The 27,132-nt window shown below is 38.1% G+C and overlaps 1 protein-coding gene across 2 annotated transcripts in view; it reads right to left on the reverse strand.

The window, feature by feature from the left end:
* Positions 1 to 636: 636 nt before the first annotated feature.
* GLS (glutaminase) overlaps positions 637 to 27,132 on the reverse strand; it is an 82,481-nt gene continuing 55,985 nt past the window's right edge. For both annotated transcript variants that reach the window (XM_060106856.1, XM_060106860.1), the window contains 4 exons: positions 7,672 to 7,733; positions 6,472 to 6,548; positions 6,320 to 6,383; positions 637 to 3,326 (listed from right to left, as the gene is read on the reverse strand). In XM_060106856.1, the coding sequence (XP_059962839.1) occupies positions 3,170 to 3,326; positions 6,320 to 6,383; positions 6,472 to 6,548; positions 7,672 to 7,733 (360 nt within the window). In that variant the 3' untranslated portion in view covers positions 637 to 3,169. The remainder of the gene's footprint in view (positions 3,327 to 6,319; positions 6,384 to 6,471; positions 6,549 to 7,671; positions 7,734 to 27,132) is intronic.

Here is a 27,132-nt window from a genome sequence, read left to right on the forward strand (position 1 = left end):
TACAGACAAATAAACACATTTGACTGCTATAGCAAAGCAAATTACTTTACAAACAACTTTGTTGCAAATGGACAGCCATGGTATACGTGGTGTTCGTGTACCTGCTCTGTGGTTAGAAAAACGTATGCTAACCCTAAACCAGAGGTTTCTGGCATTGGGAGTGAATACCATTTCACACACCCATGGACCAGGTGGAAGCTGCCATTACTAGCTTGTCCTACGCAGACCCCAGTGTGGCGGCTCCACAAACAGATGTCAAGACTTTTGTGAAAATACCTTCTCTTCTCATTAAAGGAGGTTAGAACCCTCCTAGTGAAAGATTCAATGCAGCAAATATTTACTGAGCACCTCCTAACTGTAAAAGGATAGTGTTAGCTTCTAAGAGGACTAGACACATGCCTGCCTGTCTTCTCACCTTCAGGGATGAACTGCTTACAGAGTTTTCATCTTAGTCATTGCGGTAGCCCCACTGGACACTGTGCATAGTACCTGGCCCACAGAAGGCATTAAAAATGCCTCGACGTAGTCCCTGTGTTCAGTGGAGTTCCCAACCCAGTGATATAAGAGAAAACCTTAAAAAAAAATTCATTTCCAGTTTTTTTTGGATACATGTATTTATTAAGCTGTAAAAAGCAACACTACATAATTTCATTTAAAATAAATATTTTCCAATTTCAGAATACTTACAACTTACAGTTTTAAGATTAGATTCACTTTGGGAGGTTCTGGAAGCAAATACATTCATAGCTGTACAATCCCCAGGAAGAATCTAAATCCAACATCAGGTCATTCAGTCCCTGCCAGGCAGGTAACAGCATTAAATGGTTGATAGCTAATCCAGCTCTGCAGCTAAAGGGCAGTGTGGGGGCAGCAGTGGGGTACAGCACATTACACTCAAAGATGAGATGATAATTAGAACTGAGACCAGCAAAAACAACAGTGTATACAAAGCTTTAAATAAACACCACCATATAGAGCTCTGTGGTACAGAAAAAGCACATATGATCCTAAAGCCAAAACAAAAAGGTCTTTGGAGTATACTGATGGCAGCAGTTAACAGCACAGTTAAAAGCATTTAAATCAAATGTTCTCATTATTATCTGCAGCCAACAGCAAACAGCCAGAACAGGAACCAGTGTGCAGTCATAACTAACCTCATGGGTAAATAAGGGCACATTTAACTAAACCACAAAGATTTCACAAAATAGTTATGATCTGAGAAAAGATGAAAACTCTTTGTTCCCAAATAACAGTTAGAACCTCTTTTTATCAGAGAAAAGCCTCAAAATCATTGGTAATCTTTAAGCTGTGTAATTGAACCATCTTAATGTTTCATTTAAATCACACAGAGCAAGCTGCTGTTTGAGCAGTTATTTCAGTTGATTTCTATTAAACAGTGTCTACCCCATAATATCTTTGGGAATAATGCTGTTCCTCTGCAGCGTTTTACAGATACCACCTGTCTACATGTCTTGGTAGATCCATGAGGCAGGAACACAGCAGCAGGGGTGGACACCCACCCACCATACTCCCCACAGAAGCACACACACGAGAATGGCTTCATGCCTGATGCAGCTCAGTTAAGGAACACCGGCCGTGTTCCACCAAAAGAACACGTCTAGGTTAATAAGGGGGCAATGGCTGAAGTCACTGATTTAGACTGGAAGCAATAATCAAAACACTTGGAGGCTGCTGGAGTGGGAAAGGAGCCATTAGGCATGATAAAGCTTGGAAGCAGAGTGTGTGCTGATAGAAAAGGGAAAAAAAAAAGGAATTTGCTATATTAATGAAACAACCAGCATTCATGTAGTTGAGGATTCTGCACATTTCACTAAACACAGCTTCAAAGAAGTCCATTTGTGTGTGTATGTGCCTGTGTGTGTGCTTAATATCAGAAGTCCTTATTAACATACCCTTTTACCTCTGAGGTGTGACAGGATAACGTATGTGTGCAGTTCCCCTCCAAGACAAACGACGGGTCTCGATTTAAAATGAAATGGCCTTTTCTTATTATTAAGCTCTAAAGTCCACAAAAAATATGTGGTAGAAAATCAGGAGAAAACTGGAGTGATCTAGTGATCCCTCAAATAGAACAAATATCTTGATGCAGACTTTTAATGACAGGTTTAAAAACAAATGTTATTTGTAGCAGTTCCCATACCTTCATAATAACTTTGGTAGCTTAGAGCACTTCTGAATTTATCTTCATCCTGAAAGCTGAAAAATATCTTCTTAAAGAGCTGAAGTAGCACATCCCTTCCTTTTATTGGCCGACAAATTTGACTAATTTGTACTTAGCTTAGTAATTTGTCTCTGGTTCATCTCCTATAGACAAATGGCATAGTTACAGCTCGGATGCCAGGTACATGAGGCGTTTTCTGATTTATTGTGGAAAACATGAAAACTGCATAGTATGCCAGCACCCACTTTCCCAGCTAAAGGAAAGAGGCAAATAGCTAAACATCTGGGAAGAGAGGCTGGTCTAAGGGGATACAGAAAAAGGAAATTATTTCAAAAATTATTTTAACTACATTCACACATATGTTTTGATCACCAAACAAACATATCTTAAACAGATTCCCTGATAAAATCTAGTCAGAATTGGTCTATCCTACTAATAGTTATTAACTATTATAATTTTTAAAGTCACATCATGAAGCTAGGGTGATGATAGGAGATATTTCAGACACATAACCATAAGTGCATATAACTGTTGAAACACTCAAACTAAATAATATGTGAAGTCATGAAAATCACACTGCTTTGCTTCTAAAGGCAGCCTTGACCCATTTGGACAGACTGTACAACAGAGTTTAATTTATAAATGCATATCAGCAGATCATCACCATAAATTGAAAATTCACAAAATACACAAAAATAAATCACGAAGACCACACAGTTAAGCTAGCATTGGTAACTGTTTCTTTTACATCAAATTATACAATGTGCGAGGTAAATATTGCTCACATTATGGAGGGAGATTGTTTTATTTCTATTTTTTCCCAAAGAGATCAGATTTGTCCTGTTGCACAATGAAGAAAACGCCAGTAACACTGACATGACAAACGTTGTAAAATATACATCACTACCAGATAGAAATACACATGTTCTTCATAATCATGTTCCACAATTAAATAGGTAAGTGATTTAAATCTTGGGCTTAAGACCATTATAACAGTCCATCAAGATTCTTATGGACGGTTTGGTTCTCCTTTCCATTGTCGGAATCTCCTTGAGGCGTGTACTGGACTTGGTATTCCTGCAGGATTTTAAATACATCATGGTGTCCAAAGTGCAGCGCTTCATCCATGGGAGTATTATTCCACCTAAACAAGTAGCACAGCATGGACTGGGTCATTAGATAATTTCTGTACAAAGATGATAATCCAGCATTCTTAGATTTTAAATGCCGGTTAAAGGGCCATTCAAATTTAGCTATTTAAGCAATATTACAAGTAATATTGAAGAAATGCAGAAAGGGATTTATAATCCAAAAAGTGGTCTTGGAGACAACTTGGGGATATGGGGAGGAAGAGAAAACTACCTTCTGCAAAAGGGTCTTGTTCACATTATCTAAGTGCTTATGAATGGGAAGCTCTAGTGTTGACAGATAAGATAGACTCGAGTATTTCTAAATTTTAACTTCATGGAAAGCCCAAAGGATCATTCTTTAAATAGAATGTTCAAAGAAAAATCAGCTCTATAGCATCTATCACCCCAGCCTTTGGTAGAAAATTGGTGTTCCTGTCAATGTAAAATCACGGTAAATCTCCGAAGTCTGGTAATAACCACGATCTTATTAGGGCTCAGATATACTTTGGAGGAGCAAGACCGGCCTCAGAGGAACTGACATTTTCCTCATCTCTGGTAACGATGGGACTCTAGGGGCTCCGCTGGACCACTGCCCAACCGGAAGAACAACTGCCCTTTCCCTAGGAAGTGTGTCTCTGAGCTGTGCTCTTTCCAGTCATATAGATGAAGAAGACTGGAGATAAGAAGAAAGGAAGAGTTGCCAGCAGTGGTTGATCAGCTAATTAGCCTTTTGAAAGAGGAGCTGACACTGTAAATCACAACCCAAGTAAATGACAGAGCATGATAATTAGTACTTCACAAACTATTAAGCTTCTCTTCTCATCCACTCTCTATGTCACTTAACTTCTCCATGGCTACCAGGCTCTCTGACTCCACTTTTTCACATGCCACTCTCACCAGCTTCTGGTTTTCCTTCTTTCTTTGTTCTTAACCTTTTACCTTCTCAGTGGGGCCCCAATATGGAACTCAAAAGGTTTTTAAAACAATCTCATTTAAAAAATATTTTTGAATAAAGTTTGGTAACCTGTTCTTAATTTTTAAAATCAGGTGAGTAACATTTTACATGTATCTCTGTGCTTCTCAAAAAACTGCTGAATTAAGTTGCTTTTTACTTCTACATTGGCCTTCATTAAGTTAGGGAGTCAGTGGCCTGAAACCGGGAGGTGGGGTGACTTTTCAATCATCTACAGCATATAATTACCTGTCTTTCTGGAAAAACTGAATGTTAAGTGCAAGTTATCTTTTTTTTTTTTACAACTCTTCTTTTCCGTGAAGTAATGCAAAATATCAGCTCTAAAGTATACACTAAACCTGCTCAAGCCTATCTTACAATTTGAGGTGACAGTGATTCTATGAAATAGAGAAAGAAGACGCGTTGGTCTAGTTTACATTCTCGAATCATGAATACTCAGTTACCAAGTTAGGTACTGAGCTAACTTCTGCCTCTCAGATGGCTGTTTCTGCTTTCACATTCCTAGGGGCCAGTTTAAGGCAAAACCCAAAACAAAACATTTTGATCCTTTAACATGCAAAGCACAGTAAATATTTCCAGCCTGTAATAGCGTTTTACTTGGGATTATAAATACTGGGGGCAGGGGAAAACACTCTCTTCAGTTTCTTGCTCTAGAAAGAGCTGGTATGGGCATTACATTTGAGGATAAAAGGGAGAATTGTCACCCTAACATGAGGTTTTAGAATATTGCCAATAAAGATCATGATTTTAGGTAATCAGAGTGTTACCATACTTACAAAATTGCTAACAGTTTTCAGACACTGATGTCATAACTTTTCTGCATATCTTGCAAGCTGAGCTAATAAAACCCAAACCAATAATTTAAAAAATAGTAAAACCTTACTAAAACAGAAAGATCTAATAGCTAGAGAATAATCAACTTGCTCCAAACTTACTTCGTATAGTCCTCAAATACCCAAACTCCTAATCATAAATATCAAACCTCTCTCACCAAGTTTTTTTTTTCCATTCTTCTAAACCTTTATTCTCATTACTCACTGACTCATCCAGTTATGTAACTCCACTTATATAACATGCCAGTATATTAGTACAGGCTTTACTTTAAGCATATGTATATATGTAAGCTGCACTCTTACCCGCCCCCACCCCTTGACTATCCACTTTGTGAACAGTATTTTACCGCAGGATGAATGTCAGTTTGCCGTGTGGACCAGAAGGGAGAGGAGAGGAGAACATATTCCAGGCATATTTCTCCCACTCTATCTGGAGTGCCCTTCTCTTCTTTCTGTGCCCTCAAATCTCATCTCTTCCCCAAAGCACTGGTTAAAATTCAGCTTCCATGAAGCTTTCTAAAACTGACTCCAACCAAATCCAGGAATTTCAACAAACTCCAATATATTCATTTTAGAGGTCTGTAACAGTAATCTCCTTACACATATTTAATATGCCCCTGCAAATGTTTATCTTGTCTACCCTGTGTAGTCAAAAGGTCCATGAGCGGGCTTCCCTGGTGGCGCAGTGGTTGAGAGTCCGCCTGCCGATGCAGGGGACACGGGTTCGTGCCCCTATCCCGGAAGATCCCACATGCCGCGGGACGGCTGGGCCCGCGAGCCATGGCCGCGGAGCCTGTGTGTCCGGAGCCTGTGCTCCGCAACGGGAGAGGCCACAGCAGTGAGAGGCCCGCGTACAGCAAAAAAAAAAAAAAAAAAAAAAAAAAAGGTCCATGAGGATAAAATTCCTATTTTATCTTTCCAGACACCAAGAATTGTTTTCTTCATACAATACAATGACAGACTAACCAAGAAAATTCTAAGAGAACTTCCTTAGGTAAGAAAGAGGATATAGGAGAGAGAATGATCTACTGAACAGAAACAAGGTTTTGTTGGTTGCCTTTATAAGGCTCCATAGCAAGTTTAATAACGACTCCAACATATACATAGTGGATTTAAATATACCACCATATAACTATTATAGCCCTGTATGATAAAACACTGGCTTGCCAATTATATGTTAGAAAGTAACTTAAGGGCTCACCTGTCCTTGGGGAAAGGATTTACTTTGCAGGCTTCCAGCAAAAATTTAACAACTTCAACATGACCTACATCGAAAACAAAACAAGCAGGTTTTAGTATCAAGTAGAAATTAAGTCTGAAAAAAAATAACTAAATGAGTGGTTCATATATTACCCTCTGCAGCAGCTACATGGAGTGCTGTTCTAGAATCGTAGTCTCGCTGTTCCATGTCCATGGCTGACAAAGCAAATCTGAAAATTTGTTAAGTATAGCTATTCATTATATAAAAAATTTAATTCACTCTTGTAACATTTCCTCCATCAGTTCAGTCTAAGGTCCTGTGAGAAATGTGTCATCCTTCACCAGGCTCACTAATGGGACACCCTGTTCAACCAGTACACAGGCACCTTGAGTAAATGCCACTTCACCGTTCTTCCTTAGCTTTGCTCTTTTTGGGTAAGAGGAAGTGTTCACCATCTCTCACAGAATTAAGCTTCATTACATTATTGTCCAAAACTCAAGAATGGTGGCACAACGATACCCTAAATTTGTGCCTTGGAAGGGCAAGAAACTAACAACTATACTAAAGTTAAATGTTTTCACTAAGGCTCCCATTCTTTAACATTTTACAGTCTACAGATTACAAGTACTAATCAGACTTTAAAAAAATAAAGTGCACATTTTTATTGAAATAAAGGTATGTGAGTTTAAGGTATACAACATGTTGATTTGATCCATTTATGTATTGCAAGACGATTACCACTGTAGTGTTGGCAAACATTCGTGTGACGTAATTTTCATTTCTTTTTTGTTGTGAGAACAATTAAGATCTAGTCCCTTAACAGCTTTGAAGTTTATAATACAATACTGCTGATGCAAGTACTAATCACACTTTAAAATGAAGGTGGAAATTAAGCATAGACATTTTTCCACCTTAAAGTTCAGTTGCAACTCTCTACAAGAGACCTTATGTTAAGTATACAGTCCTATATGACCTTTCCAACACTGGGGATCTGCAGAACACCAAATACCCCTATTTGCCCACTCCCCTCACCTCCAAAGATGCAGAGTGGTGGGTAGATGGGGACTGAAAAGTCATTGTCCAATTCCAGTAAAACACTAATACCAATTAGCCAGATTAATTGAACAGTTACCACTTGGGAAAACAGAGGACTGGGCTTTTATAGGAGGTTGAAAAGGAAGGACTGTACAGCAAGACTAAGGCACTGGAAGTGGGAACTTAATATAACTTTGGATCATTTTTATTAGAGGGAAATGGAAGTGAGACTTTATTTAGCTTTAAAGTGGCCCTTTGCCCAGAAGCAACTTCATAAACATCTGTAAGCCATATGCTAACCCACCCTGTTAACATACCTTCGAAGTGCAGATACATCTCCAGTATACGCAGCAAACAAAAGGTTTATCACCGACTTCACCTGTGAAGAAAAGGAAGTTGAGGTATCCACAGGGGAAAATAAATACATAGAATGTACAACTGTCACCAGGTAAGTGATTTCCATGTGCTTTGAACACTTCAGCTGGGCCACACACAAAAATTTATCATAAGTATACTGCTGTAGCCACAAAGAACAGGCGTGTGTGTTTTTCTTTTTAAATAGAGGATTATGAGGGGAAATCCAACAATAAAGAGACATGAGGGAAGGAATGGAATGGTATCAATTGGCACAAAAGAATGGAAACTTCTGACCTGTGAGACACACATAGTTGGGGCAACTGAAAATTGGAACCTTTCTCATTTAGTATGTCTCAATGGTGGGAGCTGACTTGTATACTCATAAAGTTCACATCACTTCATTATTAAAAACTAAGTCATGCTATATAAATCTCTAATCCCTGCCAACAATCCCTGGTCCTCACCAATCACTGGCTTCTTTGGAAATCTTCAGAGACAACATTCAGTATTAATCATCTCAAACTAACTATACTTCAGTGAACTATACTTCACTGGAAAGGCAGTCTTCAGTGCAATTGCCAGGCAGTACAAACGGGGGCATCCTCAGAGCCTGTGACACTGCCTCAGCCCAAAAGGTGGATAAACTCCCAAAATATTAAGTCACTGACATTGAGCGCTCCAAGAATTCACAGTGTATCTTCTTCTGATATTATCCACTTTCTTGTCATCAATTAAGGAAGAGGCTAGTTATCCTAAAGGCCACTGGATTTTGGTCGGGTTTCATAAAGACTATCCAACCCTGTTTTTGAGAAACCAAACTATTGAACATACACTGTTTGTAAATACTTCATAAATCCCCACTTTTGTCTTAAACTTTGCAACTTCAACATTCATATTGATGATCCAGCTGATATTGGACTCAATGGTAGAAAAGTTTACCTGGAGGGATGGAAAGTAACCCAGCTATCCACAAACAAAGCCACAGCCCTGGAAGATCTAGATCTTAACCTGGACATTCTACCTTTCCACTACAGCTTCCCTTTCCCACAACCTGTGAACTTTTAAATGGAACTGGAACTAACCATTGCTGGACTTCCCTAATTCAGCATTTTCAGAATGTGTTCTGCAGAAACTAGTCTACAAAGGCGCCATGAAAAAAAGGGTTCCGTGGTCAGCTATTTTCTTAAAATATTAAATCCCCTTCTTGGAGATACAGAGCCTTTCGTGTGCACATGAAAAGTTCTGCAGTACAGGAACTTAACCAGCTGAGCACACCCCCCAAAGTTTACTGCTACTTACTCTTATTTTTGAGATCACTCCAAAAAGCCTTACTCTTAATCTTTCAGTCCATTAGCTTCCCTTTGGGCTACGCGTTACTACTCCTGCCCTGAACTCTGTCAATCTCCTACTAACCCCAAGTCAAGAACAGTTTTCTCAATGTGGGTAGGAGTTTAACAGAATCACCCAGAATGTTTTAAAAGTATATGTAAGCATCTCTCCTCCCATTTCTAGTCGTCCTATTCCCACACCTCAGTTTGACACATTTTAGGGGATACAATATTTTGAAAAAAAGTCTCCAGGTGATTTTGATATGCACTCTTCTGGGTTATGAACCACGGTTTCAGGTGCCCTTAACGTTTAAAAATTGGATAAATTTGGAATTCTCAATTCCCTTGTGCTCTTGGGCCCACAGAAAAACACGATGGGCTATTACAAATCATTCTCCATATTTCCAACTGGTCTCTCATCACGGCTTGACCATTTTTTCTCTTATTGGTTCCCTTTTACACTTTATTCAGACCTTTAATACCAGTGGTGACCCCCCAAACATATGACCCCTCACCACAACTTTACTAAGATGATAAATTGTTTCCATCTCTCCTTCCTCTCATGCAAAATATCGGCTTCGAATACCTATTCTCTCTTCCTTTCCTCCTTTACTGGTTCCCTCATCTCTGCCTTAATACAGACACAACCATCCTATTTTGAAAAAATATATAACCCCACTGTTACCCCCTTTCAGTGCATGTTTTCTGACAGTAGTTTATATTTTTAATTCCCTGGAAGTTACCTTCATACCCACTATTACCTCTCAGTAGTACCTCAAGAGCTTCAGCAGCCTTCCTTAGCCCTGATCCTTTCCGACCTCTCCACATGCCCCGCCCTCACTCCTTGTCTTCCATAATGCCGATTACCAGGGTCTTCCTCCTGTTGACTGCTTTGCAGAGTCATTTCCCACTTTCCACTGCCTGATAATACCCCAAAGGCAGTCTCCGTACTTCTTGTTTTTCAACATAATTTCCCTCAAAGGTTTCATATATCCCTTTGGGCAGAATGACTTCCCGATACACATCTTTAATCTACATCTCTATTCCTAAACCCTAATTCTACGGCTCCACTTGCTTGTCATGCTGTCACTTTAAACTCAAACCACAGAGCGCAAACCTGTCTGTAGCCCCAGTGGCCTGGCCTCCAAAGATCATGTCCATCTGCCTGCCTGACACTGCTCGAGTTAGAATGTGACTTCCAGCACCTTCCCTCACCCCAAGTTAGCTCCTCTTGCACAGTCCCTCATTCTGGGATGACACTACAGTTTATCCAGTTGCTGAGGCCAAAAACAGAGTCATGATCCAGGGCTGCTGCCTTTGATGGCACAGACTGAGCCCCCCACCAGGATGCCTGGCCAAGTAGGGGTGCTCAGCCCGTGCTCCTCTCACCTACCTCTGGTGCCCAGCGCCCAGGTGTGTCTACGGGAGGAAGGGAGCCCTCTTCACAGAAACGTGCTGAGAGGGTCTGCTTACACCAAGAGGCAGAACTAGCTTTTTCTAATTCACGCAAACCGACCATCTAGACTCGGGGAGTATTCCTGCATTCTATTTCATACAACCCACATCTAGCTCAACACATTTGCTCCACCTCCAAAATATATTTGGAATCCCACCACTTACCACCTCCATTACTATCACCCTAGGCTCTGAGTCACCACCTTATCTCACCTGGCAGACTGCCTCCTAACTGTTCCACTTGTTCAACTCTGCTGCCACAGGGGTCTTTTGAAAACATAGACTGTGGCACTCCCAGTGACTTTCTGTGAAACCTAGAATAAAATCCAAGCTCCTTACCATGGCTTGCAGGACACTAAATGCTCTGTTCCCTGGCATCTCATTCCCCACCACTCTGCCCCTTGCAGCTCTCTCCAGGCAGGTGTGTCTTCTTGCTGGTCCTCGGGGCGCTCAGGGCCTACACTTGCTGTGCTGCTGCCTGGCATGCTCTCCCCAGGTGGTGGGGAGGCTCCACTCCTCACTTCATTCAGGTCTCTACTCAAACGTAAGCTCACAGACTCTAAAACATTGCCCTCTTTTTCATTACTCCTCATCCCTTATCTTGCTTTTCTCTTCAGAGGACTTATCATTATCTGACATATATACACTTACACACACACACACGTTTCTTGTCTCCCCCACTAAACGTAAGGTCCAAGTGGGCAGAGACCTTGTCTTTTCTCTTCCCCACTATAGCCACAGTGCCTACCACACATAAGTACTCATTAAATATAGGTTGACTCAAATCAACACACTGTACAAGTCAAACTTACACACTGTTATATGTCAATTATATTTCAGTTAACAAGTGTTGACTAAATCAATATTCTCTCCAGAAGCATCAAATATTCAAATTGCTACCAGCATTTGGGGATTAAATTGTAATCATTATTAATTCTTCTACCTCCCTTGACTTTTACTTCTTCAAATATCATTACCACATTTATTCAATCCTCCTAACTGATGCCTCTGCTTCTAGTCCTTCTTCCACCCTCCAAAACCTTCCCACATATGTCTAAGCATCTTCTCAAAACCTGATAAAATTTAAATTCATTAGCCTTGCATTCAAGATTCCTCAGTGTAAACCTCAACTTCAACAGAGTAAAACCTGGTCTCTCTCACTACCCTTGTTTTGTTTTTATCTTAGTGCCTATGCTCCTTTCTTTGGAACATCTAGATTCCTAATCAAATCCTTCCCTTCCCGCAAGGGCTAGCTTGAAAGCCCCTTCCCCCAAGCATCCCATCCAGCATTCACTATCCACATAGTGTTTTGTGGCAGCATGTGCCGAGGAGTCATCAGTTACATACCTCCTGCTCCTACTAAACCATAGTGCATACTATTTATTTCCTGAAAGTACCTTTTCTCCGCCCATTTCTCACTGCAGGGTTATTCTTAATCCCTTCTTTGTGAGCCCTACACCAATCTCTTAAATCAGAAGTCATCTCTATTACATTTGCCCCACTATGGCACTATCACATATGGTATATTTACTTGTGTTTCTTATCCCCCCGACTACTCAAGAGAAATCCAGAATTCTTATGTGCAAACCATTGATATATTAAGTACCCATAGTTCTTACTCTTTAAAGTATATTATCCTTCTAAGCAATGAATCCTTGACCTATTTCAGTTACTGTATGCATGAACTACATCCCTTTTTAAAATTCTGTATTTAGACCAAGCAAGTTTGAAGATATTTTATTATATATCATATATACCACGTAGTCACTTAATTATTCAATATTTCCAAAGCTCTAAAAGAAAATTCCTTATTAATGAGACCCAAGAAAGGCTGATCTTAGGGTATAATCAATTTCTTGAGGGTATACTAACACTTTATTCACAAGCATGTTTCAGCTCACAGAGAAATATAAAATGTGTCATTCACTCCAAGACAGAAAAACACTAGGAGGCAGCACACGCACAAAGCCCCATTTAAAACTAAAACCACGAATGCCTCTTTACTCTAGCAAATAGCCACCTATATTTTTAAGGTTTGCATAAATCAAGAAATGAGCTATGAGTAGAATGCCAAGAAAGACAATGGAACAGTTGAACAGTTTGAGACAGCAGATGGAGTGTTATTTCACTTAGGGACAGTCCACTTCGTGGCCTGTTAAAAGAGTTCCATAAATACTCCTCACACTCACACACCCTCTGGAATGACCGCTATGACAAACCAAACTGAAGGAGAGGACAACCTATAAGATGACTCATCCAACTCCAAGCCAGCTGTTGCAAAGGATGTAGGTGTGCTAGCCACTGATCAAGCCTCATTCTCCTGATTTCCCAATGGATACTTGATTTATATTAATTTTGAAATACCTGTCAAGAAGGCCAGGGTCCAGCAAACAGTGAGTTAACTAACAGTAGCTGCCAGAGGCATGGAGCCTGTGTTTTGATGAATCATTCCTCAGTACAAAGAAACAGAGCTTATACAGCAGAACAGTAGCCCATGTAAATCAAGGACTCTGAGGTTTAATGTATCTCTCTGCCTAGCAAAAAGAAACTTCACTTGGGCAGGTAGCCACTAAAAATTTATAAATTAAATGTTAAGTTCTCCTTTTATTTGCAGATTTTCCAGTACTACTAGATTTTTGTTATCAAATATCTTTATCAGAACCTGCCAGAACCAGACAACCTTATCTTAGTTTATTTGTACAAAGTTATGACAACAGTGGAACAAAAATCTAACAGTTCATATGAGTTCATTTAACACTGGCACATGCTTGGCGTATCAAAATCATACTGCTTTTCCCAAAAAAGCTAGAAGCAGCTATAGATTCTACCAATTTTACAAGTCTAAAACATGACATTCCTCTCTCCAGTCCTATCATTCTATTTATTTTGAGCCTGTTTAAAAGTTGAATTGTGTCTCTTATGTATCTTTTGTATCTTCCTCCCAAATACCCCAATCCTGTACAAGTAGGAATTTTTAGAATTACATAAGCATATTACTTTGTATTTATAGTAATTTATAGTGATTGACCTTGAAAAATTCAACATAAAAATTATATCTGTTTTTAAACATCTTTGACAGGCTTGCTGTAAAATATATTTATTACTACCACTAAGGTTAAAGGCCTTGGCTCAAGGTCATATAGCACATGAATTAGTAATGTAGCTGGGATACATTTCCAATTCTTAATAGATCTCAGACTGTATCCAAAGGATAGAAGTAAACTAAAAGACTAAATAGCAATTTAACTTTAATCCATAAAGATCCTTTGCCAAAATACTGGAAGGAAGGAAGGAAATATGGGAGAACAGGAGTGGAGAAGGTAGAGGAGGAGAGAGATGAGGGAGGGAGGGAAGATGGATACGTTGGCTTGACACTTTACTCCAAGTATTTTATTTCCAATTCTATTACCAGCTGCAAAACTGTGGTTTCCCTTATTTTTCATCATTAGTTTCTGTCTTCGTACAAAGACTAATTCGTCCTTTTGGAAAGGCTTTAACGAAGAAAAGCAGGTAACTGAAAGCCATCCTTCTGTTCCTACTACGTCCAGTTTGACGTAAGCTGCTCTCTCATTTCTAGCTTCACCACAGTATCTGTTGCTGTGGAACGGATACTCTTCTCCATCTGTTAAATAAACCAGCATCACTCCAGATCCAATTCTGTTTTAAATGCTTACCTCCAACTTGGCCTTTTATAGCCTTTTAACAAAAATAACTTTTCAGCCTTCTTTCATAAATATTTTTCTTAAGGTCAGGTTAAAAAATACAAACCTGTATAGTGTAGCTAAAGGAAAACTTTGAATTTCCAGCAAATGTAAATTAATCACTTGCCAACAAGGTTAGAAATATAAACCTGTACAACGTGTATGTGATCAAAGATATTCTCTCTTTCCCTCACTACTGAGTTTAACATTTGTATGGGTGTATAAAACAAAGTTATGATGAGACAGTCTGAGTATGAGGCCACATGTTCCTAAGCTTTCCAGTGACTTATTCAGACACAATTATTACTATATAGTTGGCCTTCCATATCCGTGGTTTCCGCATATGGAATACAGAGGGCTGACTGTAAGCATCCTCGGATTTTAATATCTGTGGTGGGATAAGGAGGAATCCTGGAATCAATCTCCAAGGATACCGAGGGACGACTCTTGCTATATATAGACAAAACTAATCCAACTGACATGATCAGAGGATTAGAGAAAATCCTTTATAGGAGTAACAGTTCAGCAATTTCATGACCACATTTCCAAATTTCTACACAAATGCAGGAGGTTCTCATACTATAATTTTAGTAGAGAAGAATAAATCAAACAGTAAATTTTACTCTAAAAAGAGAGTATAGAAATTTCACTTACAAAACACAACCTCAAAATGGCAGCTCCAAACACTGCATTTTGCTCTCCGTCAGCTAAGTGATAAACTCTCTTAAGCATACCATTTTCAAAATTTCTCAATGAGTAGACTAATTTGTAATAAATTTACTTACTCTTAAACTAAGAAGTCACATATCAAAGAAATCTAACAACCCATGAAGACAAAATAATTAGGATTATATATCTTTTACAACAAAATAGCTAATATATAGCACCTACTCTCCCTGGACTGAACTAAGTGCTTTAAGTGTTGTTGTCCCTGTTATTATTCAAAGGAACCTGAGCAAGGTAATAGTGCTGCTAAGTGGCAGAATGAGGGCTCAGGCACAGTCTGTCTGACGCCAGGGTCAGTGTTCTTTCAACCTCTACTCAGTATCCACTGGGCCAAGAGATTTTAACAAAACCTGAGATGAGATTTCCTCACCAATATGGTACCAAGACTAAAATATGTTGTGATAGAAAATCAGAAAATAGCAATTAAGAAACAATTTATAGGGAAATCAGAGATACTAATTTTCCATTGAGGTGCTTTTTTTAATTGAAGAGAAAATAAGGGAACAAAACAAATCATTCAATTCAGCATATCAATACCAAAAAGGAAAAAAAGAAAGTATCTTCATTCTTTATGTTTAAGTCTCTAAAAATGAAATACGAGTTTTGGGTTAATGTGAATAGAGCAAGTATGACTGCTACAGCATTGGCAGCAAATAAACTTCTTATCTCAGTGGCTCATATTATATCTGGTAAATGCCAATGAATGGTCTAAAGATACCAATGGGCTCATAAGCAACCCTCCTTTTATATCCGAGTATAAAAGTAGCTAACAACATATCTTTGTGTGGGCTGACAAACAGCACTCTAATTAAGAAGCAAGCAGCAAACAGGAGAAAAACAGAAATGAGCAGGGCAAAGGCAGCTATTCCTTTGAAGAACAAAAGTGCCTTTTCCATGTGGCAGACCTAAGAGTATTTGTACTGCACTGACAACTATCAAAGTTTTATTTATATTCACTATCTTCCTGGTTCTCTTCCTCTCTTATGCAAATAAATATTTATAAAACTCTATGAAGATCAGTTAACATTCGTGTTCAGATAGAAAACAAGGTGCCACACTTCTGGCACGATAAAGTGTCATGCTTATTTACAATTATTATTAACGAAAAAGACAAGTACACAAAACTCCAAAGAGTCAAAGAAACTAAAAGCAAAGAGTAAGAAGACAGGAAAAAAAATTGGTCACAAAATGCTTGTACATACTACTTTAAAAAAAATCAGGATCAGGATCACTGGAATTACAAGATGCTATACTGTGTGGTATAAATTAAAAATAAGGAAATACAAACAAGTTCCCTGAAAGAGATAGGGTTCTCTTTCTGATGAGAAACAAAACAAAGTTTTGGCAGCAATAGAGACAGAATTATTTCAATTTAGAGTTAAAGGACCTGTCTCTCCTTTGTATGCCCTGAATACTGCTACCACAACAAAGCAAGGCACATGTACATGACTATTCTACAGTTATTCCAACCACAATACATCCTTACTGATTGCTTTTAGGAAAAAAAAAATCCCTCATTTTCATCGGTTTCCAGAGAGCCATACTTAAGTCTCTACCTTCTTTAATGTTCATTTCACAGTTCTACTGTGAAAACTCCAACATGTGTGCTTTATGGACAACACACAGAGAACAGGTACATTAACGATATGTTTCTCTAGTGCTATGTACTTTTCAAAACGCTTTCAAAGACGTTCTAATTTGATTACTATTCAAGTTATGAGAACATATTCCTCCCGCATATAATACAGGAAGCTGCTGGAGAATAGGATGTTTTTAAGACCCTCAAAAATAAAGCAACAGGGAATCCCCTGGCGGTCCAGTGGTTAAGAATCTGCGCTTCCACTGCAGGGGGCACGGGTTCGATCCCTGGTTAGGGAACTAGGATCCCACATGCTGTGTGGCGCAGACAAGAAAATAAAATAATAAAACACAACAATGGAAGAATTAAACAACAGAAAAAATATTTTTAAAAAATTTAAGAAGTAAAGCAACATAACATTTTATATATACATAATTAGGCCTTATCGTGAGACTGCTTACACCTATCTATATTTAAACATTTATAATTCTTATCAGTAATACTTTATTCTGTGAAGCAAGGAGGATGGACATGACAAAATTATACCCAAAATGCACTTGTTAGTGTAATCTGTATTAGTTGAAAATTCTTTAAGTAGAACCAGCTTCTAAAAGGGAAAAAGACCTTCTAGGTCTAAAAGACCCTAAAAGCATGCCTTCTATGTAGGAAGGGTCTAAAGTACATTCGAAAGCCTACTGTTAAAATCAATTTCTGGTAAATGCTCTAAAACTTCTTGCCTGACCTTCTGCAGTTCCTAAGCCCAAATTTGGGATACAGCCATAGGATACACGGTGGGGTGGGAGTGGGAGGTACAACAGAACAGACTGCCAGGACCATAAATCTGTGGTTACCAACCTCAGTAGTATTCTAACCATGTCACCATGTTTCCCTCAGCTCTCTCTCCCACCCTCCAAGAACCAACATTTCCTATCTTCTCTATGCGCTGAAACCTCAGAGCCTCACTCCAACCCAACTCATTCTTAGCAGAAAGCCTTCTTTCATATTCTTCAGGAAAATGGAAACCAATGGACAGAAACTCTCTCAACCTCCTCCTACCATGTCTGCAAATCTACCTACCTGCCTGCTTGCCTCTCAATGACCTGCTTTATTGGAGGAGATGCTCTTCCTTCTACCAAACCTCATCTTCCACTGTGCTGAGCTCCAGCTCTTCCCAGGGATCTCACTTTACTGGCCTTTCCTTCTTTACTTTTCTATCAGCTGCCCAACCTGCTCTACTCCAAATAGTTCTCTGACCTTTACATCTCAAAGCCAATAAAATATTCTTAGAAGGTGGTGAGGAAGTTACCAATACGGGCCACCAATATTGTATTTTCTGAGTGCAAACAATAAAAACAATCCTACCATCTACTATTATCATTTACGAAATAAAAAGACATTGTAACACCAAAAGAAAGAAAATTAGGAAGGACATCATGTAAATGGACACTCCTCATCTTACTTAACACTTATCTGCTTTGGTACAGATGACTGCTCAAAAATTCTTAAAATACTTTTTCCTTGACTTCTGATACTACACTATGCTGGATTTTCTCTTCTCTGGCCACTTTCCCCAAACGGAGCCCTACTACTCTATCTTACTTTCAAAATGGAAGTTCCTTAGGGTTCCTTCTCATTTCACACTGTCTCCTGGAGCAATCTCACATACCTCCCCACAGCTCTGAATCTACTCTTCCATGCGGACCACTCACACAATTCTATCTCCAGCTTGGACCAACCTCCTAAATTCTAGGCCTGTATCTGACACTTACTCAACATCACTACTTGGATATCTCACAAATACAGACATGCCAAAAGACGTTAGCTTTCACACACTGCTAATTGCCTACCCATTATCCATTTCCTACCCTGTTAGTATGGACTAACAGAATTTCTATTTGTTAGGGGTTGCAATAAGCCCAATTAAAAAATAGTTCCCGGGGCTTCCCTGGTGGCGCAGTGGTTGAGAGTCCGCCTGCCGATGCAGGGGACACGGGTTCGTGCCCCGATCCCGGAAGATCCCACATGCCGCGGAGCGGCTGGGCCCGCGAGCCATGGCCGCGGAGCCTGTGTGTCCGGAGCCTGTGCTCCACAACGGGAGAGGCCACAGCAGTGAGAGGCCCGCGTACAGCAAAAAAAAAAAAAAAAAAAAAAAAAAAAAAAAAAAATAGTTCCCTAGATTCCCTTACATCTAGTCTGGCCAGTGTCAGATGGGTGTCTGGGAAACTTCTTCTACCTGATTTAGGTGTCACTCTTTCTTCTACTTTGACCATACAAGTGAGGCCAAAAGTGAAAAACCTATCTGGCAACTATAAGGTGGCAGGCATGAAGTCTAACATCCACACACTAAGGTTGGTCAGAGTAGAAAGCATACCTTACTGAGAGCACTAGTCCTGTATTATCTACCCCCAGACCTGTTATATTAGAAAAATAACCCCATTTGTCTAAACCACTGTCGATCAACCTCCTGATATCTATAGTCAAACAGATCCCTAATTGTTACAACCAAAATTAATTTTTCTGTACTTCCAAAGTTTGCAGGAACAAACTGCCCTATTGTTCCTACTAAAAACATGGTAGTCAACTTGGTATCTCATTCTTTTTCACCCACCAAATACTATCAACAAGTGCTGCCAATTTCATCTCTTAAACACATATCTGTCTACTTTTCCCACCTCTAATACCCTATTCTAAGCCACTACCACATCTCATTTCAGGCCCAGAACTTCAACTTTTGTCTCTAATCTGTTCCCACAGAGCAGTGTTTAAAGACCAAATCATATCATTCCTCTTCTTAAAAGTCTTCAAGTTTCCAACTGCACTTTGAATAGTCCAGAACTCTTAATATGGCATATAAAACCCTACATAAATGTTTGCCAAACTGTGTTCAGAGAAGTACCTGCAGCAGAAACAACCTGGGATGCTTAATAAAAATGCAGATTTTAAAATCAATCTTCGGGGTTGGGCTTTAGGAATCTCCATTTTAAAATTAGGACACTAACAATTCAGATGTACATTAAAATATGAGAAGGCCTACCCTTACATAATGTGATCTTATCTCTAAGACTCACCCAGGGCCAATCTCTGTTCACCTTGCCTCACATTTGCTTTCTTTCACCTTGTGAAATGTACTAAACTCCTTCCTGTCCTGGAGCCTTTAAAACCAGACTATCCTATTAATCCTACTCTGCCCTTCCTCTAACTCATTCTAAATTTAATTATCCCCTTTCATGGAAAACTAACCATACCTCTTCATCCAGGTAAAATGAGGTCTTCGTGTTATACCCTCTCCTAGCACTCTACTCTGTACTTTTCATTTATTACCATCTTATTTGATTAGTATTTTTTAAAGAGATAAAATATTAAAGATACAGTTAACTATTTCCCCTGCATCCACTCCCTTTCCTCCCAGAGGTAAACTTTACTGAAGACTGGAGTGCATGTTCTTATACTTTTAACTACATTGTGTATTTGTCTCAAAAAGTCTGTTATGGGTATATAAAAAGTGTCATATGGTATATATCATTTCACTTCCTTTATAGCAGTTAAAATGAACTAGATAGATCTACATGTATCAGTATGAGCAAATTACTTATCACCTTTTAATTATTTTAGTAATGATTTATTCCATATCTGCAACCCCCTCTAGAATGCAAACACCAGGAGCTGGATCATACTTGTCTCATTAACCACTGCATACATTAAGCACTCTGCAGTTTCTAGCACATAATAGGCAATAAATAAATAAACACTAGTTGAATGAAGAACTAATTCATGAATGAATAATAAACAAGATAATGCTAAGGTTAGTTTATATAAAATCTGACTCTCTGCCAAATTAAATTAGCTAAATATCTTGAATTAATTCTGTTACAAGCTGTTTAAACAAAAACTAATAAATACTGAGGGATAACTGGTTCTTAATAGAAAGAAAAATAATTTTAAAGGTTATATGTATTAACTTATATAAAAGGATCTAATTTTGGACATTCGTGGGGACCTACACATAGCAACAGAAAAGGAGAAAACACACACAAGAGGAAAACAAAATTCTTGGTATACAGAAGAGATGAAAAATTGTTTGGTAACTAAGTAAAACAGGGACTAACAATATTGAAGAGGAAACCTAGAGACCAGAAGAGTCTTAGCCACTTTCTTACAGCTACATAAGTGGGAAAGCAACTTCATAGAAAAAAATGGACTACTTGACCACTTTTGTACTGTACTACATTATTATAAACGCAATTCTGGAAGAAAGGAGAATAGACGGAAAATGTGTACATTTACCACTCACCACCAGAATATAGACATTGGGAAAGGCAGAAGTTATTTTTAAAATAAACTTTAATAGCAAAATTGTTTCCTTTTTTTTTTTTTTTTTTTTTGCGGTACGCAGGCCTCTCACTGTGGTGGCCTCTCCAGTTGCGGAGCACAGGCTCCAGACGTGCAGGCTCAGCGGCCATGGCTCACGGGCCCAGCCGCTCCGCGGCATGTGGGATCCTCCCGGACCGGGGCACGAACGCATGTCCCTTGCATCGGCAGGCAGACTCTCAACCACTGCGCCACCAGGGAAGCCCCAGAATTGTTTCTTCATAGTCTAGTATACATGGCATATTTTTGTGATTTTTGCTTATATTTAAGTCAAACTAAAAATCAGATGTATAGAAGGACAACTGTAAATGTCTCTAAATGAGGACAGAATATTTCATTATTTCATCTTTTCATCACTGAATCATTCTAGTTTTGTTGGTTTCCGAAAAAAAAAAAATGTATACTAAAAACAAGCGCAGGGGCTTCCCTGGTAGCACAGTAAGAATACACCTGCCAATGCAGGGGGACACGCGTTCGATCCCTGGCCTGGGAAGATCCCACATGCTGCAGAGCAACTAAGCCCATGTGCCACAACTACTGAGCCTGCACTCTAGACACTGCAAGCCACAACTAGTGAGCCCGCATGCCACAACTACTGAAGCCCGTGTGCCTAGAGCCCATGCTCTGCAACAAGAGAAGCCATGACAATGAGAAGCCCGAGCACCGCAAAGAAGAGTAGCCCCTGCTTGCCGCAACTAGAGAAAGCCTGTGTGCAGCAACAAAGACCCAACACAGCCAAAAATAAAAATTAATTAATTAATTTTTTAAAAAGTGCAGATGTGAATAAAGATACATTCATTTTTGGATAATAAAGTTCCAGATCATAGAACTTTTATACATAAATAGGATTAATGAAAACCCCTAACTTTGAGTTCTGTGAAAAGTAAGGATTTATAAAGGTATTAATAAATTGAGTTTAGCTAATAGACATTTAGAGGAGACAAACAGAAGGACTGAAAAATGCATCTTCTGAATCTGGAAGGGGGGGAACTCTTCCAAACTCATTTTACAAGGCCACCATCACCCTGATACCAAAACCGGACAGATATCACAAAAAAAGACAATCACATGTCAATATTCCTGATGAACATAGATGCAAAAATCCTCAACAAAATATCAGCAAAGCAAATTCAGCAATTCATTAAAAGGATCATACACCATGATCAAGTAGGATTTATTGCAGGGATGCAAGGATGGTTCAACATCCACAAATCAGTAAATGTGTTCCACCAAATTAACAAAATAAAGCATAAAAATCATATGATCATCTCAATAGATGCAGAAAAAGCATCTGACAAAATTCAACATCCATTTAGGATAAAAACTCTCAACAAAGTGGGCATAGAGGGAAAGTATCTCAACATAATAAAGGCCATATATGACAAGTCCACAGCTAACACCACACTCAACAGTGAAAAGCTGAAAGCTTTTCTTCTAAGATCAGGAACAAAATAAGGATGCCCACTCACCATTTTTATTCAACATAGTATTGGAAGTCCGAGATAAAGCAATCAAGACAAGAAAAAGAAATAAAAGAAATCCAAATTGGAAAGGAAAAAGTCAAACTGTCACTATTTGCAGATGACATGACATTATATATAGAAATTTAAAGGCTCCATCAAAAAACTGTTAGAATAACCGAATTCAGTAAAGTTGTAGGATACAAAATCAATATACAATAAGTCTGTTGCATTTCTAAACACTAATAACAAACTATCAAAAAAGAGAAATTAAGAAAACAATCTCATTTGCAATTGCATCAAAAAGAATAAAACACCTAGGAATAACTTTAACCAAGGAGGTGAAAGACCTGTATTGAAAACTACAAGGCATTAATGAAAGAAACTGAAGACAACACAAATAAACAAAAAAATATTCTGTGTTCATGAACTGGAATACTGTTAAAATGTCCATACTGCCCAAATTAATATACAGATTCAATGCAATCCCTATAAAAATTACAATGGTATTCTTCACAGAAATAGAAAAAAAACCTAAAATTTGTACAGAACCACAAAAGACCCCAAATAACCACAGCAATCTTGAGAAAGAAAAACAACGCTGGAGGCATCACACTACCTGATGTCAAATCATATTACAAAGCTACAGTAATTAAAACAGATGGTATTGGCATAAAAACAGATACAGAGATCAATGGACCAGAATAGCACCCAGATATAAACCCAAACATATATGGTCAATTAATTTACAACAAAGGAATCAAATACATACAATGGAGAAAGGACAGTCTCTTCAATAAAGTGTTGGGGAAACTGGACAGCCACATGCAAAATAATGACACTGGACCACTATCATACACCATACACAAAAATTAACTAAAAATGGATTAAAAAACTTGAACCTAAGACCTAAAATCATAAAACTCCTAGAAAAAAACCATAAGCAGTAAGCTCCTTGACACAGATCTTGTGATATTTTTGAATCTGACACCAAAAGCAAAAGCAAAAATAAACAAGCAGGACTATATCAAACTAAAAAGCTTCTACACAGCAAAGGAAACCATCAACAAAATGAAAAGGCAACCTACTTAATGGGAGAAAACATTTGCAAATCCTATGTCTGATAAGGGGCTAATATCCAAAATATGTAAAGAATTCATACAACTCAGCAACACAAAAAATAGTCCAATTAAAGAATGAGATCTAAATGGACATTTTTCCAGACATTCAGGCGGCCAACAGGTGCATGAAAATATGCTCTACATCATTATCAGGGAAATGCAAATCAAAACCACAGTGAGATATCATACCTGTTAGAATGGTTATTATCAAAAAGACTAGAAACAACAGGTGTTGGCAAGGATACAGAGAAAAGGGAACACTTGTACACTGTTGGTGGGAATGTAAATTGGTGCAGCACTATGGAAAACAGTACGGAGGTTACTCAAAAAATTAAAAACAGAACTAACATATGATCCAGCAATTCCACTTCTGGGCATTTATTGAAGAAAATGAAAACACTAACTTGAAAAGATATATGCACCCCCATTTTCACTGCAGCATTATTTATAATAGTCAACATACAGAAACAAGGTGTCCATCAATGGATGAACGGATAAAAAGTTGTGAGATACACACACAGGAATATTACTGAGCCATAAAAAAGAATGAAATCTTGCCATTAAGACAACATGGATGGACTTCAAGGGCATTGTACTACATGAAGTAAGGCACACAGAGAAAGACAAATACTATATGATCTCTCTCATATTTGGAATCTAAAAACAAGCTCATAGATACAGAGGACAGATTGGTGGCTATAAGAGGTGGGAGTGGAGGGTGGGGAAAATGGGTGAAGAGCCACCAAACTGACTTCTAGAGCATTGAAGAGCCTACTCAGAATCAGGTAGAAACTTTGCAAATGGGCTATTATCACCAGTATCAGTTCTTAAAGAAGTTCTTTATTGTTTCCTATACTTAAAATATTTGCAATTTTAACATTCCAAAAAGATACACACTATTCTGTCAAGTGGTCCAGGTGGACCAAGAATCCAGCTAAAGAAGGCTTTTTCTTGGTTCGACAATTAGCTATGTAATGATACAGACTGAAGTACCCAAGTTAGCCTTTTTGGGGGGTGCCTGCTTAACAAAGTTGGAGATTTCAAAATTATTAAGATAGAACAGTGACATAAGTTCATTTTTTGTAGATATAACACTATTTGAAATTATCTTATGTAGTTACTTATCTAGGCTGTTATTTTCTGTATTGACTCCTGGTATTTATGGTCTATGAGATCATGTCTCATGTGATCTTGCCCAGAACATAGAGTAGTTCCTGTCTTGTAGGTGCTCCAAATTGCTGCATAAAGGCAAATGAACAAATGAATAAACTTTTGCACCTATTTTGCACGTTATTTGTAAAACACTTTTAAACTTCTCTAGTAGTACTGCCTTCCTCCCTTTTCCTTGCATCTCTACAAAGGAAGTTGTCTAGGGCAAAATAAATTACAACACGGTCACTGGATTTGGCCCCAAGTCCTGTAAAACCTGTTTGTTTTTGTGCATTTGGTCCAGCAGCCAGCAAATACTTAATGAAGACAGCTAATTGTAGTTTTCTAATCAGGAGGGTGGCACACTATTACTTCATAGTCTGAACCAGTCCTTTCTCTTTTCTCCTTTCTGCTGAAGATTTACAGTCAATATGCAGTTTAATGAGATGCTCTTAAAGTGAGCTTAAAAAAAAATTCATGTGTTTATAGACTCTTAGGCTTATATTTAGTCATCTATTTGGTAGGAGTGAGTGAACAGATAATTTTACTTTAATGTCAGGATTTGAAGGGCGAATTTTATTAACTTACCAAATTGGAAATATTTCTTTGAGATTGTAAGAATTATAGTGAAAAATCAGTGGTAGATAGAGTCACTGTACAAAATTTCCTTTATCAATATTAGACTTGAGCCTTAAAACTTTATGTCAAACCCACTTGGCATTATGTACATCTACAGACAAGTCAGTGTCTATTATTGTTACTTACTGAAGAAAAGCTGACAGTGACATAAAAATGTTGGCTATTATTTTTTCTCTTGGTACATATTTAAAGACTTTTTGGTTACCACCCTTCATTTTATCCCTTCAACCTTCCAGGGATTGCTTAGTCAGTTATCAAACACCTGGCATTTTTTTCAAGCTTTATATCCTAAAGTTTTCTAGATAAGAAATGAAAAAAAGTAACTCACTGATTTACTATATTGAGTTGGCACAGGGTAACAAATTTGTGCCAATACTAAAGAATGGCATATTTCTGAACCTCTAGCTGAGTGGAATTAAGTGAGCCAAACATACAATTGATGAAACTGAAATTTTATCTAGGAGTCCCAAGGATGTTTAGATGCCAGTGTTATATATGGCACAGAAAACTCAGCCCCGTCAATCCTAGAGTTAGAGAATTGAGGCAGCTTCCCTGTTTCTACAGATTGTAACCATCACAGGGGGAGGAACCTTGCCTCTTGGAGCAGCGCAGCATCTCCAACACCTAACATACTGCCTGAACAGTGTGTGTGTGTGTGTGTGTGTGTGTGTAAATAGAAAAATAAAAAGAAAAGCAAAACAAAACTCAGAAATTCATGCCCACAATATATCACATCAGGCTACCCACTCAGATCCTATGCCCAACCGCCAGCACTCATTGATGCTATGTAAGTCCAAAAAATACTAGGTAAACCAAAAGTTTCAATCTATTAAAAACTTCTGCAGAAGATCCCAAATTCTTAACTAACACAAAATTCTAAACCTCTCAATGGCAATGAACAAGAACTTTCACAAAGCAAAAACGGTAAAACACAATATGCAAACAGCAGCAGCTCTCTATCCAAAAGCCCCATATGTACAAGGTAAATGTACTAACATGCCAGTAAGTAGATCATTACATGACAAAGCCCAACATGTAAGGGATACCAAATAATCAACAGTGATGGTTCTGTGGCAGACATATATGGTGGATGTAAAATAAAATTGCACAACAGAGACAAAATAAAAATGAAAGCTTCTCCAGTTTTTATTACTTGGCTAAAAACACAGCAATTTGTTTTTTCTCCTTCGTTTCTCCTTTAGGTGAAAAAGAAAAAATGTCATACAATGACTGTTGTAACAGCATATTTTAGTTGAAACACTTCACAAATAGGTAATAGAAAGTTAAGCTCTACTTCCCTCCTCCTGAAAACCATTCTCTAAAGTTTCTCTTTTGGGTAAAAAGAGGAAACATTAAGGCAGAAATATTTTATTGGTTGATTAAAGAGGGTTAATAGTATCAGTCACCAAAAGAATTTTAACAAAATCACTTGTCCTGCAACTTCAAAGGATGTCAATGAAGTTCCACTTCGCAGAAAATGTAACATTTATTCATTTCAATTCAAAGTAGAAACAGTATTATTTAGTTCATTTCTTTATTTAAGTTATAAATCTTGTGTATAGACCTGGACCCACAGATGCATGTATTCAAAGTTGATTGTAAAATAAATTACCAACAATAAGCTATATCATATTGAAAAAAAGTTTATACTTTAACACTTACGGATTTAAAAAAATATTTTAAATAGAAGTAGTGGCAAATGTCAACAACATTAAAAGATTTGGAAATGAACATATCAGCAATGTGAAGATTTGAAAATGAAAACCCATTTTACGAGCAACTTTGATATAATTTTTAAAGTTACCTCATTTTCAGCCAAAAATTAATTATGATAGGAAAGGGTGAAAAAGAAAGAATACTCAAGATTGAAAGATTTTGAGTTTTTCAATTAGGAT

The sequence above is a fragment of the Mesoplodon densirostris genome, chromosome 8 (genome assembly GCF_025265405.1).
Source record: "Mesoplodon densirostris isolate mMesDen1 chromosome 8, mMesDen1 primary haplotype, whole genome shotgun sequence".
NCBI lineage: Eukaryota > Metazoa > Chordata > Mammalia > Artiodactyla > Ziphiidae > Mesoplodon > Mesoplodon densirostris.